The 17,638-nt window shown below is 42.6% G+C and overlaps 1 protein-coding gene across 1 annotated transcript in view; it reads right to left on the reverse strand.

Annotated features, from left to right (window-relative positions):
* Nucleotides 1–17,638, reverse strand: part of plekha5 (pleckstrin homology domain containing, family A member 5) — a 251,081-nt gene that overhangs the window by 64,632 nt on the left and 168,811 nt on the right. The window contains 3 exon segments of the mRNA XM_055652880.1: nucleotides 5,267–5,764; nucleotides 9,475–9,590; nucleotides 13,891–13,991. Of these exon segments, the coding sequence (XP_055508855.1) occupies nucleotides 5,267–5,764; nucleotides 9,475–9,590; nucleotides 13,891–13,991 (715 nt within the window).

The following is a 17,638-nucleotide window of genomic DNA, read 5'->3' on the forward strand; positions in this document are numbered from 1 at the left end:
ACTAATTTAGCGGACGCTGGATAAATATAAAAGCTTAAATTCATTGCTTTATAGTTTGGTAATGCATCGGTAACGTGCTAATTCAGCAATGTCTATTGTGGGCATTGTTGAACTCACCTTATTCATGGGAAAATCTGCCCTTTATGCACTGTGGCCATGCAGAGCATACAAAGCAAGGCAGGTACGTCAGAGTCATCATGGGGTCTTGGATGATTTGAGGGACGAGGGTTTGGGGAGGGAGGAGACACAAGCATTGACACTGTGTCAGGGCAAGATAGTGATGAAGAGTGAGCAAGTGCTCTGTGCAAATCAGTCGGGTTAGGGCGTAAGTAGGGACTGCAGATACTGGCTTATACGGAAGATACACACTGGAGTAACTCAGCGGATCAGGCAGCATCTGTGGAGCAAAGTATGTGATGTTTCGGGTCAGGACCCTTTCAGGTAAGAAAGGTTCCAATCCAAAACGTCACCTAATCGTTTTCTCCAGAGATACTGTCTGACCCGCTGAGTTACTCCAGCAATTTGTGTCTAAGGGGGGTTAGGGTGATTGAGATGTGGAATGGAAGTGTGCCTGGTGGAGCAAGGTGAGAGATTGGTGTGTGAGAGGTTTCCGATGTTGGAGGGTTGGAAGGAAATGGCCAAAGAAGAGCTTGGACATACTTAAAGGAGACAGATGTGAGCAGGAATCTCGGCAGACCTGCTAAGGAAGGTGCACTCTACATTACATGGTCGCAGAGCAAATGATATAACCAAAAAAAAAAAGGTTAGTCTGTCAGCAGCCAGCAACAGAAGTGCTTTGGACCAAAAGTGAATAAAGTCATTATTTTCAGACACTGTCTTATGTGATTGTCCATATTTACATTTGTGATATTTCCCCTCAAAGTTGCTTGGAAAACAACTGCCTATAACCTTGAACCAAAAAAACATGTTTAAAAGAGATGCATTAATGTTAAATTTCTCTGACCTGCTTCAGTGCAGAATGCATCAGATTAAGTGGATTGAAAAGAGATGGAAGACGTGTTATAATTTTTTTTTCAGTGGGAAATATTAAATGGATTTGCAATCTGTACATATTAGAACAGATCTTCAGGATACAAGGTAGATAAAATTGCTTGAGAAACTCAGCGGATGCGGCAGCATCTTCAGGATACAGGCAGTCCACTGGTTATGTAAGAATCCTGATCCTCAAAACTGTCTGTAAACAGATTTCTCCGCAAGGCATAGTAATCGTGTCATATACTTGACAATATACCATATCCAGTCATTAATCAATACCATGAAACATTTCTAGCTTCTAACCTTGCTAGCTTGAAAAACATGGCAACATTTGCATACAGCCAGATTTCTGCAGGTCAGATCATTCCTGACCCAGGCAGTCCATGTACTTGTATGATAAATGACGACTCCTCATCCAAGTGTTTTAATTAATGTTATGCTGAGTAATGATACATGACACATCATTCCCAATGGAGATTATAGCTAAATGATTAGCCAACACCTCAAATGTTACAGTACATTGCCACTTTGCGACATTTAATTCCCAATCAAAACGTGTGAAAGAAAAAGAGACACAAGAAACTGCAGACGCTGGAATCTTGGGCAAAACACAAACTGTTTGAGGAACTCAGCAGGTTAGGCAGCAACAGTCTGAACAATGGTCCCATCACAAAGTGTCGCCTATCCATTCCCTCTACAGATGCTACCTGACTCACTGTCCACCAACACTTTGTGCTTCTGTATGAAGGTCAACATGGTCCAGAATACAGAATACAGTTAGCTGATGGCCTCATCAGTCAGATTATTGAATATAGAAGTTGGGAGGTCATGTTATAGTTGTATAAGACTTCAGCGAGGCCACATTTGGAGTATTGTGATCTGTTTTGGTCACCCTGCTAGAGTGAAAATGTTGTTATGCTGGAAGGGGTGCAGGAAAGATTTATGAGGATGTTGCCAGGGAGAAGTTGAGCAAGCTAGGACTTAAGCACAGGAGGATGATCTTCTAGAGGTGTACAAGATCAGGAGAAGAATGGATAGGGAAATACACAGTTTTTCAACCAGAGTAGGGGAATCGAGAACCAAAGTCAAAGGTTGAAAGTGAGGGGGAAAGATTTAATAGGAACCAATGGGGCAATTATTCTTTACACAAAGAGTGGTAGGTGCATGGAACGAGTTGCTGGAGGAGGTAGTTGAGCTAGGTATTTATTTACAATATTTAAGAAACATTTAGACTTGTATGGATGAATGCTTTATTGTCACATGTGACAAGTCACAGTGAAATTCTTTGCTTGCACACTCAAGGTATGTAAATAGTCGCTACATAAGGGCGCTGAGAAAGTTACAATGCTAGGATAGATTTAGAAGGATATGGTCTATGATATGACCCGTTGGGCCACTGTCACACAGGAGGCTAGGTCCCCCAACGCAATATTCCACCACTCACCCTTAGCCACCAACTGCACGGGCGCAACACATTTCCCCTCATCTCTAGCACTCTCTCCCCCTTCTCTTCACCCTCCCTCTTCTTTCCTCTCTCCTCCTCCCCTCCCCCACCTCTCTCCCTCTCCTTTTCCCTATCCTCAGTCACTCCCTCCCTCCATAACTACTCTCTCCTCCCCACCCACCTCCTATCCCTCTATCCCATATTCCTCACCTTCCCGTATCCCCCCACTATCCCTCCTCACCTCCCCCACTGCCCTCATCTCCATCTATTCCCCACTCCCTACCTCCCCCATTCCCCCCCCTTCTCTACTCATCCCTCTCTCTCCCTCTATTCCCCCTCCTCCCCCACTCTCCCTCCTCACATCCTCTCTCTTCTTTTCCCTCTCTTCCTACCCTCTCCAATCCCTCACTCACCTCTCGTTTCCTCTACCCTCAGTCACTCCCTCTCTTCCTCCCTCCCTCCCTCCATAACTCCTCTCCCCTCCCTACTCTCCTCCTCTCCCTCTCCTCCCCCACTCTCCCTCCCCAGGATCTCGAGGTAGTCGCTCCTCTCCCTTCTTGCATGCCCCGGAGGAGCATCAGCTGTCGGCGCCCTCAGAGCCAGGCCTCGGATCGGCCCGGAAGCACCAGCAGCTACAGCCGCACGGCGTGTGGGCGGGTGGTGGGGGTAGAGCTTGGAGAAAAGACGGGGAAGAGCCATGGGGGAAAGGGGGGTGCCACAGGGGAGAGGCCAGGAGCCAGTGAGGGGGGCCAGAGGGGAAGGTGCCGGAGCTGAGGGGCATTGCGATGGCGGTGCGTTTGGGACTCACAGCGGGCGCTGGATGCTCTCCTCCTCCGAGATCAGATTCACCGCTTTCTGTTTGGCAACATCTCCGACTCCGCGCCGGGCCGCTTCCAGACCCTCCGAAAATTGTGTCCGGTTGGAGACCTCGCCGGCCTCCCTCAGCTCCAGTAAAGACGAGATGGCACAGGAAGGGGCAGATTGTCCCGTGGAGCGACAGAAGACGAGACTAATCTGCGCGGCGCTGACTGGCAGGAGAGGAGATCAATCGGCGCACAAGGTTTTTCAATGACTGGTGTACCATGACACCCAGATATCGTTGCATCTCCCCTTTTCCTAATCGGCCACCATTCAGATAATAGTCTACTTTCCTGTTTTTGCCACCAAAGTGGATAACCTCACATTTATCCACATTATACTGCATCTGCCATGCATTTGCCCACTCACCCAACCTATCCAAGTCACCTTGCAGCCTCCTAGCATCCTCCTCACATCTAACACTGCCCCCCAGCTTCGTGTCATCCGCAACATTGGAGATGTTGAATCTCGTACCTTTTTGCGCAATTAGAAAAACCGCGCAAACCGGATGAGCACAAGATTAGAGCTTTAGTTATGTATAGATGGCGCAAACGCAGAGGTAGGACCAGAGTAGGCATGTAGTACTAGACTAGTAATGAGTAATAACATGTAGTGCACCACAGCAGTATGAACATTGACTTCTCTAATTTCAGGTAGTCCCTGCTTTCTCCTTCCCTTCCCAGCTCTCCCTCAGCCCACTGTCTCCGCCTCCTCCTTTTTTCTCCCCCCCCAACCTTCACATCAGTCTGAAGAAGGGACAAACCGAAATGTTGTCTATTTCCTTTGTTCCATAGATGCTGCCTCGCCCATTTCTCCAGCATTTTTCTACTAGACTAGTAATGAGGCACGTTGGGTGGCGTGGGTAGGTTGGGCCAAAGGGCCTGTTTTCATGCCGAATGACTCTATGACTCTCTATGAGGATATGATTAATTATTTAAAAGAAAACTTTGGTGCATGAAATTGAAAAAAAAAATGCTCTCTACTTTTACTCCTGAACACAGCAGATAAAATGAGCAAAAACCTGGTGAAAGTACACTGCAGAAAGAAAAAGAATGCTTCCCAAAGCTAAAAGTAGCAAGTCAAATCCATTAGAATCCCCACAAAAAGCTGTAGTAAATCAGCGGGACAGGCAGCATCTCTGGAGAGAAGGAGTGGGCACACATTTCGTCTGAACCCAAAATGTAATCTTTCCACTCTATCCAGAGATGCTGGCTGAGTTCCTCTTGCACTTCGTCTCCTCCATTAGGATCGCCATGATTTTAGCAGCTGTTAAAAAATATGCAGCAAGAATCTCCTATCTTTTTCCACTTGGTGGAAAGTAAAGTAAGTTGGCATCAAGTTAAATCCAGGGGATCAGCTCAGAACTTCATACTGCATTGCAGCACCAAGATGCTTCTCTGATGCATTGTTTTAAAAACTGTTAAAATAAAATTTAAAAAGGACCAGATTTGAAATGAAGAGTGAGACACAAGTAGCTGCAGATGCTGGAATCTTGTACAGAACAAAGTGCTGGAGGAGCTCAGGCAGTTTGGATGGAAAAATGACAATTTTGGGTTCAGACTGATTGAGACAGATTTGAAATTATGGAGACAAGGAACTGCAGATGCTGGTTAACAAAACTTATTTTTTGTAATGAATTGAAATTATCACATTCTGCTCCCTGCTTAATTAAGAATTAGAAATAAGCATGGTGAATTAAAGATGATTACATGATTACATTTGAAATATTTCCAGTCTTCATCAATGCAAATACATTTACAAAAGCTATTTCATTCTGCTGTTGTGGAAAGAAAAAACAAAAGTTGGAGCACATCCCTTCTGACTGCTGAGATTCTGGAGATCTGTCAGGGTGCAGAGGTTATGTTCCTTTTACCAAAGATACTTAAAACAAAAATGTTCATTTGGATTATTTTTTGAAATTATTTGAAGTGATATAATCAAGCTTTCGAAAAAATCAATCATCCGTACCTTCTGACTTCTTCTTCTTGGTCCCTGCCTTTCTGCGTTCTCACCCACTGTTCCAACTGCAGCATTGAATTAGTCCTTTGGATTCCCCTTCCAGTGTCATTTTGGCTAACCAGTCTCTCTCTTCCACTGGTCACATTTTGTTCAGGGTCACAGATGAGCCCAATCGGACTCTGCTCATTGGAACTATTAACTTGCAAAGGTTTATACTGCTGAGATTGAACAGTGATGGTATTTGATACAACCGTTTCGGTTTCTGATTTTGCAGGATGCAATTTGATGCTATTGATCTTGGTCAAGGGCTTGTGCTGGTCATGTCCTTCTGTCTCAAAACCATATTTGTCCGTGCACGTGAAGTTTGTATTGTCTATTGATTTGAGTCCCAAGGGAGGGTCTACATTTTGCTGGTTGTTCTGAAGTTCAGGCTTCACTAATATTTTGTGGTTTGCGACATGGTTAGTCTCCTGTCGTGGTACAATTTCGATTGCAACTTTTTCTGTCCTGTGGGTGCAAGAGGGAGAGAGTAAGAATGTGGTTATCACTGACATCAATCAGTGGCGCCTGCAGCATCTCTAGTCTGCATCTTCTGCAGCACAACAGTTTCCCGAGTCACAAGCACCGCAGAGAAAATCATTCATTAACACCGACATTGAAAACACTAAAAAGTAATTAATTTTGAATTATAATCCATTGCAAAGTCTGACTAGAATTTCTGCAAATATCTGCAAATTTCAGTTCGCCCGAGTTCACAATAACTTGAAAACAAAATTACTTAAATTTCATACTCGTGTACAGAATTCAGCAAAATAACACCCACAAGACAATAATTCAACACTTAGTGGCAATATTCAGACTCAGTGCTTGCTAAAACCAATTAAATTTCACTCTACACAATGTGAAATCCTCTGGGCTTCTGTGTCTAGAACAAATTACTCACCTCTTCCTGCCTCAAGAAGCCACATTAAAAAAAAGCTGATAATGAATGCTCTCGAAAACTAGGGCTCTGCAGGCAGTACAAAAACCCGAGAGGTTAACTAATACTCATTTTTCAACATTAAAGGAACCTTTCAACCACATTTATCAGGATACTTATAAGATATGTTGTAAATGACCGAAGTTAAATTAAATAAACATGTCTAAATTGAATTAACCTGACATCCTTGGCCTTGAAGGTTGCTCTTGCAAAGAATAACTGCTCCGATCAATAATTTAGCTGCCTTAGTTATTTGTGACCTGCTCGCAAGAGGTAACTCAAGATGAATGGAGAATCAGGATGGGCTACTCATGTATATACATATACACACTACACACACACTTGAACTGGAAATGGCGCACTAATCACATGGATGCAACCATACAGAATGAGTTGCAGCGTTATTATAACAGCTGAAGATTATTTGAAGTATCGTAGCATTAATGGGTAATATTCCAGAGATTTCTTGCTCCAAATTTGAGTGTCAGTCTGCTAAAAATAAATTATTTTGGTTCCTGAGATCAAGGGGATGTGGAGAAGGAGCAAAAAACATAAGAAATGAAAGAAAGAAATGACTAGTCAGCCCATTGCACCTGCTTGCATCCTATAATATCATGAGCTCCATATATCAGGCTGCATTTGGAGCGCTGTGTGCAGTTTTGGTCACCCCATTACTGGAAGAACATGGAGGCTTTGGAAAGGGTGCAGGAGAGTTTAACATGGCTGCCTGGCGTAAAATGCATTAGCTACAAGGAGAGGTTGGACAAACTCAGATTGTTTTCCCTGAAGCATCGGAGACTGAGGGGGAACGAGAGAAGTATACAAAATTGCGAAAAGCATAAATGGAATAGATAGAATCTTTTTCTCCAGGGTGGAAATGTTAAGGTTATAGCTTTAAGGTGACGGGACAAATTTTACATTTGATGTGTGGGGCAAGTTTTTTTTTACGCAGATGTGGTGGGTGCCTGAAATGTGCTGCCAAAGATGATGGTGGAGGCAGATACAATACAGGCAGTTATGAGGCTTGTATAAGCATGTGGATATTCAGGAAACGTAAGGATACGGATCATGTGCAGGCAGGGACTAGTTTAACCCACCATCATGTTCGGTAGAAACATTGTGGGCCGAAGGGCCTTTTCCTGGGCTGTACTGTTCTATGTTCTGTGCACAAACTCCCTTTTATATGGATGTTCAGATATTATCCTTTTTGAGAACTAAAGAGTAAATAAAATCAAGTTGCCCTGGGGACACAACAGCCTTCCAACATGAAAATTCTATCCTGACACTGATCAGCCATGGTCTGATGGCCTAGCTTTTGAAGCTTTGTTGAAGCTTTTGATAAGGTGCCGCACGTGAGGTTGCTAGGGGAGATGAGAGCCCACGGTGTCAAAGGGAAGATACTAGCATGGATAGCAGGTTGGCTGGATGGAAGAGTGGCAATGGAGGGGGCTTTTTCAGGTTGGCTGCCAGTGACTAGCGAAGGTCTGACAAAAATATTGAAAGAGCGAACTACCTTTGGGCAGACAATAACAGACATGCACTAGTTTCTGGGTGAAGAAGGTTCTGCACATCACCACCTTGACCAATCAGCCTCTCATTTTGGACTGTGCCACCTGGTTCCTGACATCCCAGCTGGGGGAAATTGTCCTTCTTCCTTGCGAAGCATAAAAAATCTGCACATTTCAATTAGATCAGCTCTCATTCTTCTAAACTCTCAAAAGTATCTAAGAGGTCTAATTAGCTCAATGTCTTTATCCCTGGAATCCATTAGGTCAAGACACAAGAAACTGCAGATGATGGTGTACCAAAAAAGACACAAAGCGATGGAATAACTCAGCAGCACCTCTGGAGAACATGGATGGTGACGTTTCGGGAAAGATCCCCATCCAAAACATCACCTATCTACGTTCTCCAGAGATGTCTCACTCGCTGAGTTACTCAACTTTTTTTTTATCCTTTTGGTGAACCTTTATTGTTCTCCCTCTATCAAAAATAAACGGTGCACAATATTCTCGATGTTTTACTAGCTTTCTATATAATTGAGGCACGATATCTGTATTTATGCACTCAAAATTAGATTCCCCAACATACTCATTTGGACAATCACCTCTTATACACTGCACTAACCTATCCTCCACTCTAAAGCTGTTCATTTGCTTCCCCCCCCCCAGTCTACATGTGGAATCTCATGTAGACAGGGTGGTAAAGAAAACTTTTGGTGTGCTGGTCTTTATAAATCAGAGCATTGAGTATAGAAGTTGGGATGTAATGTTAAAATTGTACAAGGCATTGGTGAGGCCAATTCTGGAGTAAGGTGTACAATTTTGGTTGCCAAATTATAGGAAAGATGTCAACAAAATAGAGAGTACAGAGGAGATTTACTAGAATGCTGCCTGGGTTTCAGCACCTAAGTTACAGAGAAAGGTCTTTATTCTTTGGAGCGCAGAAGGTTAAGGGGGGACTTGATAGATATCTTTAAAATTATGAGAGGGATAGAGTTGACGTGGAAAAGCTTTTTCCATTGAGAGTCGGGAAGATTCAAACAAGAGTACATGATTTGAGAATTAAGGAACAGAAGTTTAGGGGTAACATGAGGGGGAACTTCTTTACTCAGAGAGTGGTAGCTGTGTGGAATTTAAAAATAAATTGGATAGGTATATGGATGGGAAAGGAATGGAGGGTTATGGTCTGAGTGCAGGTAGATGGGACTAGATGAGAGTAAGTGTTCGGCACGGACTAGAAGGGCCGTGATGGCCTGTTTCCGTGCTGTAATTGTTATATGGTTATGTCAGATTGAAGTCTTTCATCAATATTATGTTATTCTTATTATATGCATCTTTAATTTTTTAATCTATACCGTCCTAGATTACTTTTAGGGAGCCCCACCAATAGACCCTTGCTATTTCTTAACTTCATCCAAACTGATTCTACTTCCCAAATTCCTGAGCCAATTTTTTTTCTCTGTGTTGCCTTTATCCCATTCTTTAATATCAGGGCTGCTCCTCTTCCTTTTCTGTTTTGCTGATCTTATCTCTATGTTTTGAAAGATTTAATTTCTAATCTTTAGAGTCTTAATTACCCCAAAATTTGTTTAATCTGATTTGAAGGTTTTGTTTAAATTTAATTGCACAGAGTATTCATAACAAAAAGAAGGTGAATAGATGATTCTAAGGTTGCCATCTAATATGTTGTAGGATGATGCTGGTGCAGTGAGGGTAAGGCACAAGCAGCAATGTACCTCTTCACTGGTTCAGTCTGGACAAGCGCAGCTTCAGTCATGGCCTTCATCCAGGATTCCATCTCCTTGGCCGTTTCCGTGTAGAAATAATAGGTCCGCATATTTGGATGAGCAGCCTGGTCAAAATGATAGTGGTTATTAAATTGTGCGATTCCTGCAAAAGAAAATAAAAGAAACTTAATGAATAGATATCACAAAATGCATTCGTGAGTTGAAACACACCAGTGCAAAAATCTTAACAGGAACGTGATATGATTCCCACTTGTGCACCTACTTCAAATCCCTATTGAGAACTACAGAGTAAATAAGATCAAGTTGCCATGGGGTCAACAGCCTTCCAACATGACCCCGCTCCAGAACCGCTGACTTCTATCCTACCTATAATCAGCCATGGTTGATGGCCCAGCTCCATGTTGAAGCCTTTGATAAGGTGCCACACGCAAGGTTGCTAAGGGAGATGAGAGCCCACGGTGTCAAAGGGCAGATGCACAGCAGGTTGGCTGGATGGAAGAGTGGCAATGGAGGGGGCTTTTTCTGGTTGGCTGCCAGTGACTAGCGAAGTTCCGCAGGGTTCGGTGCTGAGGCCACTGCTCTTCACGTTGTATATCAATGATTTGGATGAGGGGATTGAAGGCTTTGTGGCCAAGTTTTCGAATGATACGAAAATAGGTGGAAGGGCAGGTGGTGTAGAGAAAGCAGGGATTCTGCAGAAGGACTTGGACAGGTTGGGAGAGTGGGCAGAGAAGTGGCAGATGGAATATAGTGTAGCCATGTGTGGAGTTATGCATTTTGGTAGTAGGAATGGAGGTGTAGACTATTTTCTAAACAGGGAGAGAATCCAGAAATCGGAGGTGTAAAAGAACTTGGGATTGCCGGTGCAGGTTTCCAAAAGGTTAATCTGCAAGTCGATTCGGTAGTAAAGTAAGCAAACTCAATGTTAGTATTTATTTCAAGAGGGCTTGTATACAAAAACAGGGATGTAATGATGAGGCTCGATGAGGTGCCGAGGAAGGCCTCATTTGGAATATTGTGAGCAATTTTGGGCACTATATCCGAGGAAGGGTGTGCTGGCTCTGGAGAGGATCCAGATGAGGTTTACTAGAATGATCCCAGGAATGAGTAGGTTAACCTATGATGAGCGTTTGTCGGCACTGGGCTCGTACTCGCTAGAGTTTGGAAGAATGTGGGGGACCTCATTGAAACATACAGACTAGTGAAAGACTTGGATAGAGTGGATGTGGAGTGGATGTTTCCATTAGTGGGAGAGTCAAGGACTAGAAGTCATAGCCTCAGAATTAAAGGACATTCTTTTAGGAAGGAGACGAGGAGACAGTTCATTAGTCAGAGGGTGGTGAATCTGTGGAGTTCTTTGTCACAGAAGGCTCTGGAGGCCAAGTCAGTGGATATTTTTAAGGCAGAAAATAGAGATAGATAGATCAGCCATGATTGAATGGTCTCGACTTGATGGGCCGAGTGGCCTAAATCTACTATTGCTTATGACCTTAAGACTCCGAGCCAACTCTCTCACCAATTGTTTAGCTGACGGATCTCTACTACTTTCTTGACTCGCAGAGGCCCCACCAACCAATCCCTGCCCAAAGCTCACGAACAACCAACATCACAATCTTATTTTTAACCCCCCAACTGATGATGATATCTCTCTTTATATCAAAGCCAGTTCACCAAACTTCTTTCCCATTCTTCATTCATTCCACAGCCTGATCTTGCTTCCGTCGCTTACTTTGAATGCCTTCTGTCAGAGGTCCTGATACTTGGCTTACAGTCACTGGTTGCTGACAAATCTTTACTTTGTCTATCTACAGTAAAACTCCTGTTACACGGTATCAGGTTAGTTGGAAATCCTGACAGATGTAATGTGAGCTAGGGGGCCAGAGTGCAAATGTGATTCAATGCCGGAATGAGCTGGTGGTGTGGGCAAAACCGTGCGTCTAGGGTGAGCTGGATATGCAGTTGGAATGGGAATCGAGAATACCAGGCTCAGGAATGTTGGTTAGTTTGTAACCAAAGCCAGGGTCTAGAGGACTAATAGTCTGGAAAATCTGCTTGCCTGACACAATCAGCGTACTAAGAAGATGGATTTGGAGTTTTTCTGTAGGATGTCTCTTCAAAGTTGATTGGGTAACTTCTTGGTTGGGGGGTATTTTTAAGAAGCATGTCACCTATTAGGGGGTAGCGTAATTCCGAGGCCTGGAAGTTCTATCAATCCAGTTCAATTCCCATTGCTATCTGTGTGGAGTTTGCACATTTCCCCTGTGACTGCATGGATTTCCGGTGGAATGCCAAAGCAATCCCATAAGAATCTAGAATTCTACAAATAGCAAAAAGCTGGAACATAAACTAATCTGCTGGAGGAACTCAGCAGGTCAGGCAGCATCTGGCATTTCTGTGGGGAATGGACATTTAATGTTGATGAGGCTCTTCACCTGGGCTGGTGTTTCAATTGGTGCACCAGTTTTCTCCTGCACTCCTGGCCAGGGTAAACTCCCATTAGTAGATGAGAGCTAGAATTGTGGGAAATTTAATGGGAATATAGGAAAAATAAGATTGGAATTAGTGTAAGTGACAGTCAGTGTGAATTCAGTGGTTCTGCTTCCCTTTACCGCGACTACTTTGTCCTAAGGCCAGTGATAAGATGCATCAGGATGAGGTATGAACACTTGCTGGACAGGTAATTCTGTGCTTAAAATGTTCAAACATCTCTTCAAAGTTGATGGGTTTGGGGTATATTCAGTTCATTTTTTATTGCATCCAGAGAAATTGTATAATCAGTGTTGTGGAAGGCAAAAACAATTCCTCCTGGGATCCATCAACGTCAGTCACTGGTCTACAGATATGTTTAATTCTTGAAGACTTGCTCAATCCTTGTTTCATTAATTTGAAGATCATGCATCTTGTTTTCTATTCTGGTATATAATTCACCGTGTAAACTTGACCTTTTATTTCAATCTGAATAAGGAACAGGCTAATGACATATATTCTGGCAGTCACGATGGGTCTCGATGATGAGAAGCTTCTGCAATTTCCAGTCTGAATCATCAAAGTAAAAAGGCAAAAAGGCTTATTATTCCTGTTCAAAGCAAGCATTAAAATGTCTGCTTGTGAACACAGGACACGTTAGACTATGTACAGGTACTGCATTTTCATAAATTCATTAAACCTGGGAACAGAATTAAGCCATTCACCCCATTGAGTCTGCTCCGCCATTCCTTTGTGGCTGATCTGTTTATCCCTCTCAACTCCATTCTCCTGCCTTTGCCCCATGACGTTTGACGTCCTAACTAATCAATTTCCGCTTTAAACATACACAAATGGCTTGGTCTCCAATGTTGTCTGTGACAATGAACTCCACAAATTCATGGCCTTCTGGCTAAATAAACCCCTCCCTTGATTCCATTGTAAAGGCACGTCCTTTTATTGTGAGGCTCTGCCCACTGGCCCCAGACTCTCCCACTACTGGAAACATTCTCTCCACATCCACTCTATCCAGGCTATTCATTATTTGCAGTCTGCTTATGAATTAGGAATGAGCCAAGGTGCAACTGCTAACAGCTTGAGAGGTTGCTTTTCCTTTAAAGAAGCATATTGCTCTACAAACATATTATTCTAATGAGACCACAGAGCCAATCACTTTGCCAACGTGAGCCAGGGACTGAATCTGGGTCGTATTTGTAACAGATGTAAAACACACTTACTTGGCTGTTTCAAGCGAATTTCCAGTGGCCATGAAACATCCAGAGACCAGCAGTTGCTCAAAATCCAATTGTACGGTGAAAGTAAACAAAGATATATTAATGACTTTATTCTATTGACATTAGTAATTACAATAATGCTCTTGGACATTACAACAGGTAACACACAGGAATATTAAACAACAGAATGCACATGCTGCTACTAAAACTACAACATTCGAAAATTAGACAAGGTCAAAAACCATAATGAAATTCAAAGGGAGACTGCCAGACTTATTTTTCTCTTCAGATGGATCAGATGATGCACCTTTGCTGACCTGGGACTCAGAAGTTCAGTGACCATCTGAGCTGTCAGAGATGTGTGGATTTTAAATTACACAAAAAAAAAACAGATTTGGATTCATAATTAATCCACACATGTTAATTAGTGCAATGCATTAACAATAGCACAGGTTTAAATATCACTCCATCTCTTCATTTTCAAACATCTCATAATTTCAAGCTGGATTGTAAATCTGCAAACTCACTCTTGAACATTTAAAAGTAACTAAAATAGATTTTAGGAAACATTTCTGAGCTGCAAATAGAATGATGGGCACTTCTTCCGAAAATACTTTCTCATGGTTTATTCAACCCAGCTACACTGATTTAACTTTTCTAAAACAGTTCATGCACAAGAGACCATGAATGGAATGAAAACACTGACCTTAAATGCATATTTTCTATTTATATGATCTTCTGGCATAACTGGGGCGATCTTAAAACTAGGGAGAAGAATGCTTCCTAGAATGCCTTCTTCCTTTTCATCTGCCGAGAAAAAAGCAAAATTAATTCCTTTTGCACTCATGTAGTATTACAATAAACATCTAAACAGCCTTCTCAAAGACATAATTAAGAAACTCTGAAAACCTCTATTTCAGGTAGATCCATTCAGCTGGACCGAAATTGGGAAATGGTGTGGGGTGGGAAGGAGGAGACATTTAGGCAGAAAATTCCAGGGCAGTGTGCCCAGGTGGCCATTTTGTTTTACAAACAAAGAGTAAAAAGGAAGGTAGGTGAATAAAAAGTTGGAGGAGAGTTCAGGGTAGGGAAGAGTTGCAAGAGATAAAGGAGACAGTGGGGAGTTTGGCTCAGATACTCGAGCACAAGGATGTGATTAATAAATTGGCCACAACACACATCAGTGAAGAGAGGATTGACATGAGTAAAGGTCCTCTCATGGGACCGACAATTGCCGAGTATTGAATTACTGGATGCCTGGACTCATGATATGGAAATTGAAATAAAAAAATAAGAAATTGCTGACGCTGCAAATGTTAAATATAAACAAAAATATCTGGAACCATTCAGCAGATCAGGCAGCTACGATTTTAAACATTTTCTGTTCCAACACAGCGACACAAGTTCAAGTCAGCTGAAGGAGATGAATTCAATTAATTTAAGTTCCATGAAATCACTCCAGCTGCATCATTGTCCTCTTTGTGGGAAGCAAATTCCCAGTTTAGAACCTGGTCTAGACAAAACATGATTCTGTTCCACTGTGTTGTTAATTCTCCAATATTTATTTTGAAAGAACAAACTACTCAAATGGTACATGATCATAAAATCAGAACAAATCCCCAACACTCAGCAGTACATTGGATTTGGATATAACAAGCGTGGGTTTAACTCCAGGATCTCTGGTTTCCTCCCACAGTCCAAAGATGTACGTAGGTGGGTACTATAACAACATTTAAATTATATTTTAATAGGTACGTGGGTAGGAAAGGCTTAGAGGGATATGGGCGAAACACAGGCAGGTTGCAATAAGGTAGATTGGCATCTTGGTCGGCGTGGGCGTTGGGCTGAAGGGCCAGTTTCTGCTGTATGGCTCTATTGAAAACTGTTCTTGCTCAAAATGGACCAAGTATCCTTGTACACACGTAAAAAAAAAGCTAATCTGCAGATACAATAAACAATTATGAAGGCAAATAGTGTGATCAGAAGTGATAGGAGCAGAATTAAGCCATTTGGCCAATCAAGTCTATTCCGCCATTCCAGCATTCTCTCCCTCCTAAACCCATTTTCCTGCCTTCTCTCCATAACCCCTGACACCCGTATAAATCAGGAATCTATCTTTCTCTGTCCTAAAAATATCCATTGACGGCTTCCACACCCTTCTGTGGCAAAGAATTCTACATATTCACCCTGACTAAAGGAATTCCTCCTCATCTCCTTCTTAAAGGAACGTCCTTTAATTCTGAGGCAATGACCTCATCCTATTGGAAACATCCTCAGTACATCCACTCTATCCAAGCCTTTCACTATTCGGTAAGTTTCAATGAAGTCCCCCCCTCATCCTTCTAACCCCCAGTGCCGTCAAACACTTATCATATGTTAATCCACTCGTTCCTGGGAACATTCTTGTAAACCTCCTCTGGACACTCCCAGAGCCAGTACATCCTTCCTCAGAGATGATGTTCAAAATTGCTCACAATACTATTACATAGACACATAGAAAATAGGTCCAGGAGGGGGCCATTCGGCCCTTCGAGCCAGCACTGCCATTCATTGTGATCATGGCTGCTCGTCCCCTATCAATAACCCATGCCTGCCTTCTCCCCATATCCCTTGACTCCACTAGCCCCTAGAGCTCCATCTAACTCTCTCTTAAATCCATCCAGTGATTTGGCCTCCACTGCCCTCTGTGGCAGATAATTCCATACATTCACAACTCTGTGGGTGAAAAAGTTTTTTTCTCACCTCAGTCTTAAATGACCTCCCCTTTATTCTAAGACTGTGGCCCCTGGTTCTGGACTTGCCCAACATTGGGACCATTTTTCCTGCATCTAGCTTGTCCAGTCCTTTTATAATTTTATATGTTTCTATAAGATATCCCCTCATCCTTCTAAACTCCAGTGAATACAAGCCTATTATGGGGTCCCTACAATAATATTTCAGTAGAAAATACAAAAGCTTGAATGCACGTACCAACAGATTCAAGAACAGCGCTTCTTCCTTTCTGTAATAAGAATATTGCATAGTCCTCCCATAAGCTAGTATGTCGTCTTGTTCTGCTAACCTTTCTCACTCCAGACATTGGACTTATTTCTCTGGAACTATAATGCAACAATTCGGTCACACTACATTCTGCACTCTAGTATATTTTTCTTTGCATTATTTGCTGTACTTGAGTAATGCTTGATTATATTCTCGTTCAATATGATCTGACACAATTGCATAGCACACAAATGAACGCTGTACCTCAGTGACAATAATAAACCAATACTACTCTGGGATCACCTTAGCTAGAAGGATTACAGTGGTTCACGAAGACAGCTTACCATCACTTTCTGAAGGGCATTTAGGGGTGAGCAATAAATTGTCTTGGTCCCAAAAATGAACTTTAAAAAAAAGATGTAATTCCTAATACTAATATTTATTCCCAATCAACAGCCTACACAAAATGATGCAATTTCCAAAATAATTTATAAATCTATTTGCCAAGTATAAATGTTTGTACAAGTATGCGAGATCACACGCAAGCTAATAAATAAGGCTGTTTGTGTAAATATGACTTGGCCTGCCTGAACGCTCGTCAGTCGCGGGGACGGGAAACCTGCTCGAAGGCTCGTCAGACGGCGTAATCGGGAGGGAGCTGGAAACGTCGGACGTGAAGAGCGTGGGCCGGTACGAGGGTGAACTGGAGTAATGCCTCCAGCACCTTAATGGTCGGCTGTAGGCTGTGCCCCCGGGACACAAAGATGACTGGGCGAGGAAAGGGACATCGGTTCACGGGAACTGCTCCAGAACATCAAGCGCGCGGCCCGACTGGACTGTGCACTTTGAATAGTGGCGCCAAAAATAGCGGTGCCCGCAAGTGTAATACACAGATTCTTTTAACTTTGGTTCTGATCAGAATCCGGACCACAAGGAAGCAATATTCTGGATTTAATGGCAGGAGTTGAGCGAAGCACTGGCAATTGCTTCAAGTAAGTGAATGTCCATGGCAATGCGCGATTATAATTTATAGGCAACAATTTGAATCTGCAAACAAGCTTAACAATGCAGAATCAAAGATCAAGCATTATCAATGTTACATTACTGAAAACCCTTCTACAAAATGCAGGTATGAAGAGCTGTTTGTCGCGAATTAGCTTGCTGACATGATAAACATATGTCCAAATAAAACATGTTACTGACATTTCACCAGCCTTAATGTTACACTTTGAAAGACAAATGCCACTCCCAAGCAAATGTTCTGGTGTGAAAACACCGAGGTATGTAACAGTTTAGCAGCTTGGCCACCTCCGCATTCATGCACGACCAGAGCTGAGAAGCAAGTAGTGTGAAACTGTTTGTCAAAACTGAGCTTTGCCTGAAATTGCAAAATCAAGTCAGTTCATCTTATCTGTTCATCTTCAGCTAAGGATAAAATACACCTGTGAGATTTTGTTGCCAATGTAACTTGTGAT

The sequence above is a fragment of the Leucoraja erinacea genome, chromosome 22 (assembly GCF_028641065.1).
Source record: "Leucoraja erinacea ecotype New England chromosome 22, Leri_hhj_1, whole genome shotgun sequence".
In the NCBI taxonomy this organism is placed as follows: Eukaryota; Metazoa; Chordata; class Chondrichthyes; order Rajiformes; family Rajidae; genus Leucoraja; species Leucoraja erinaceus.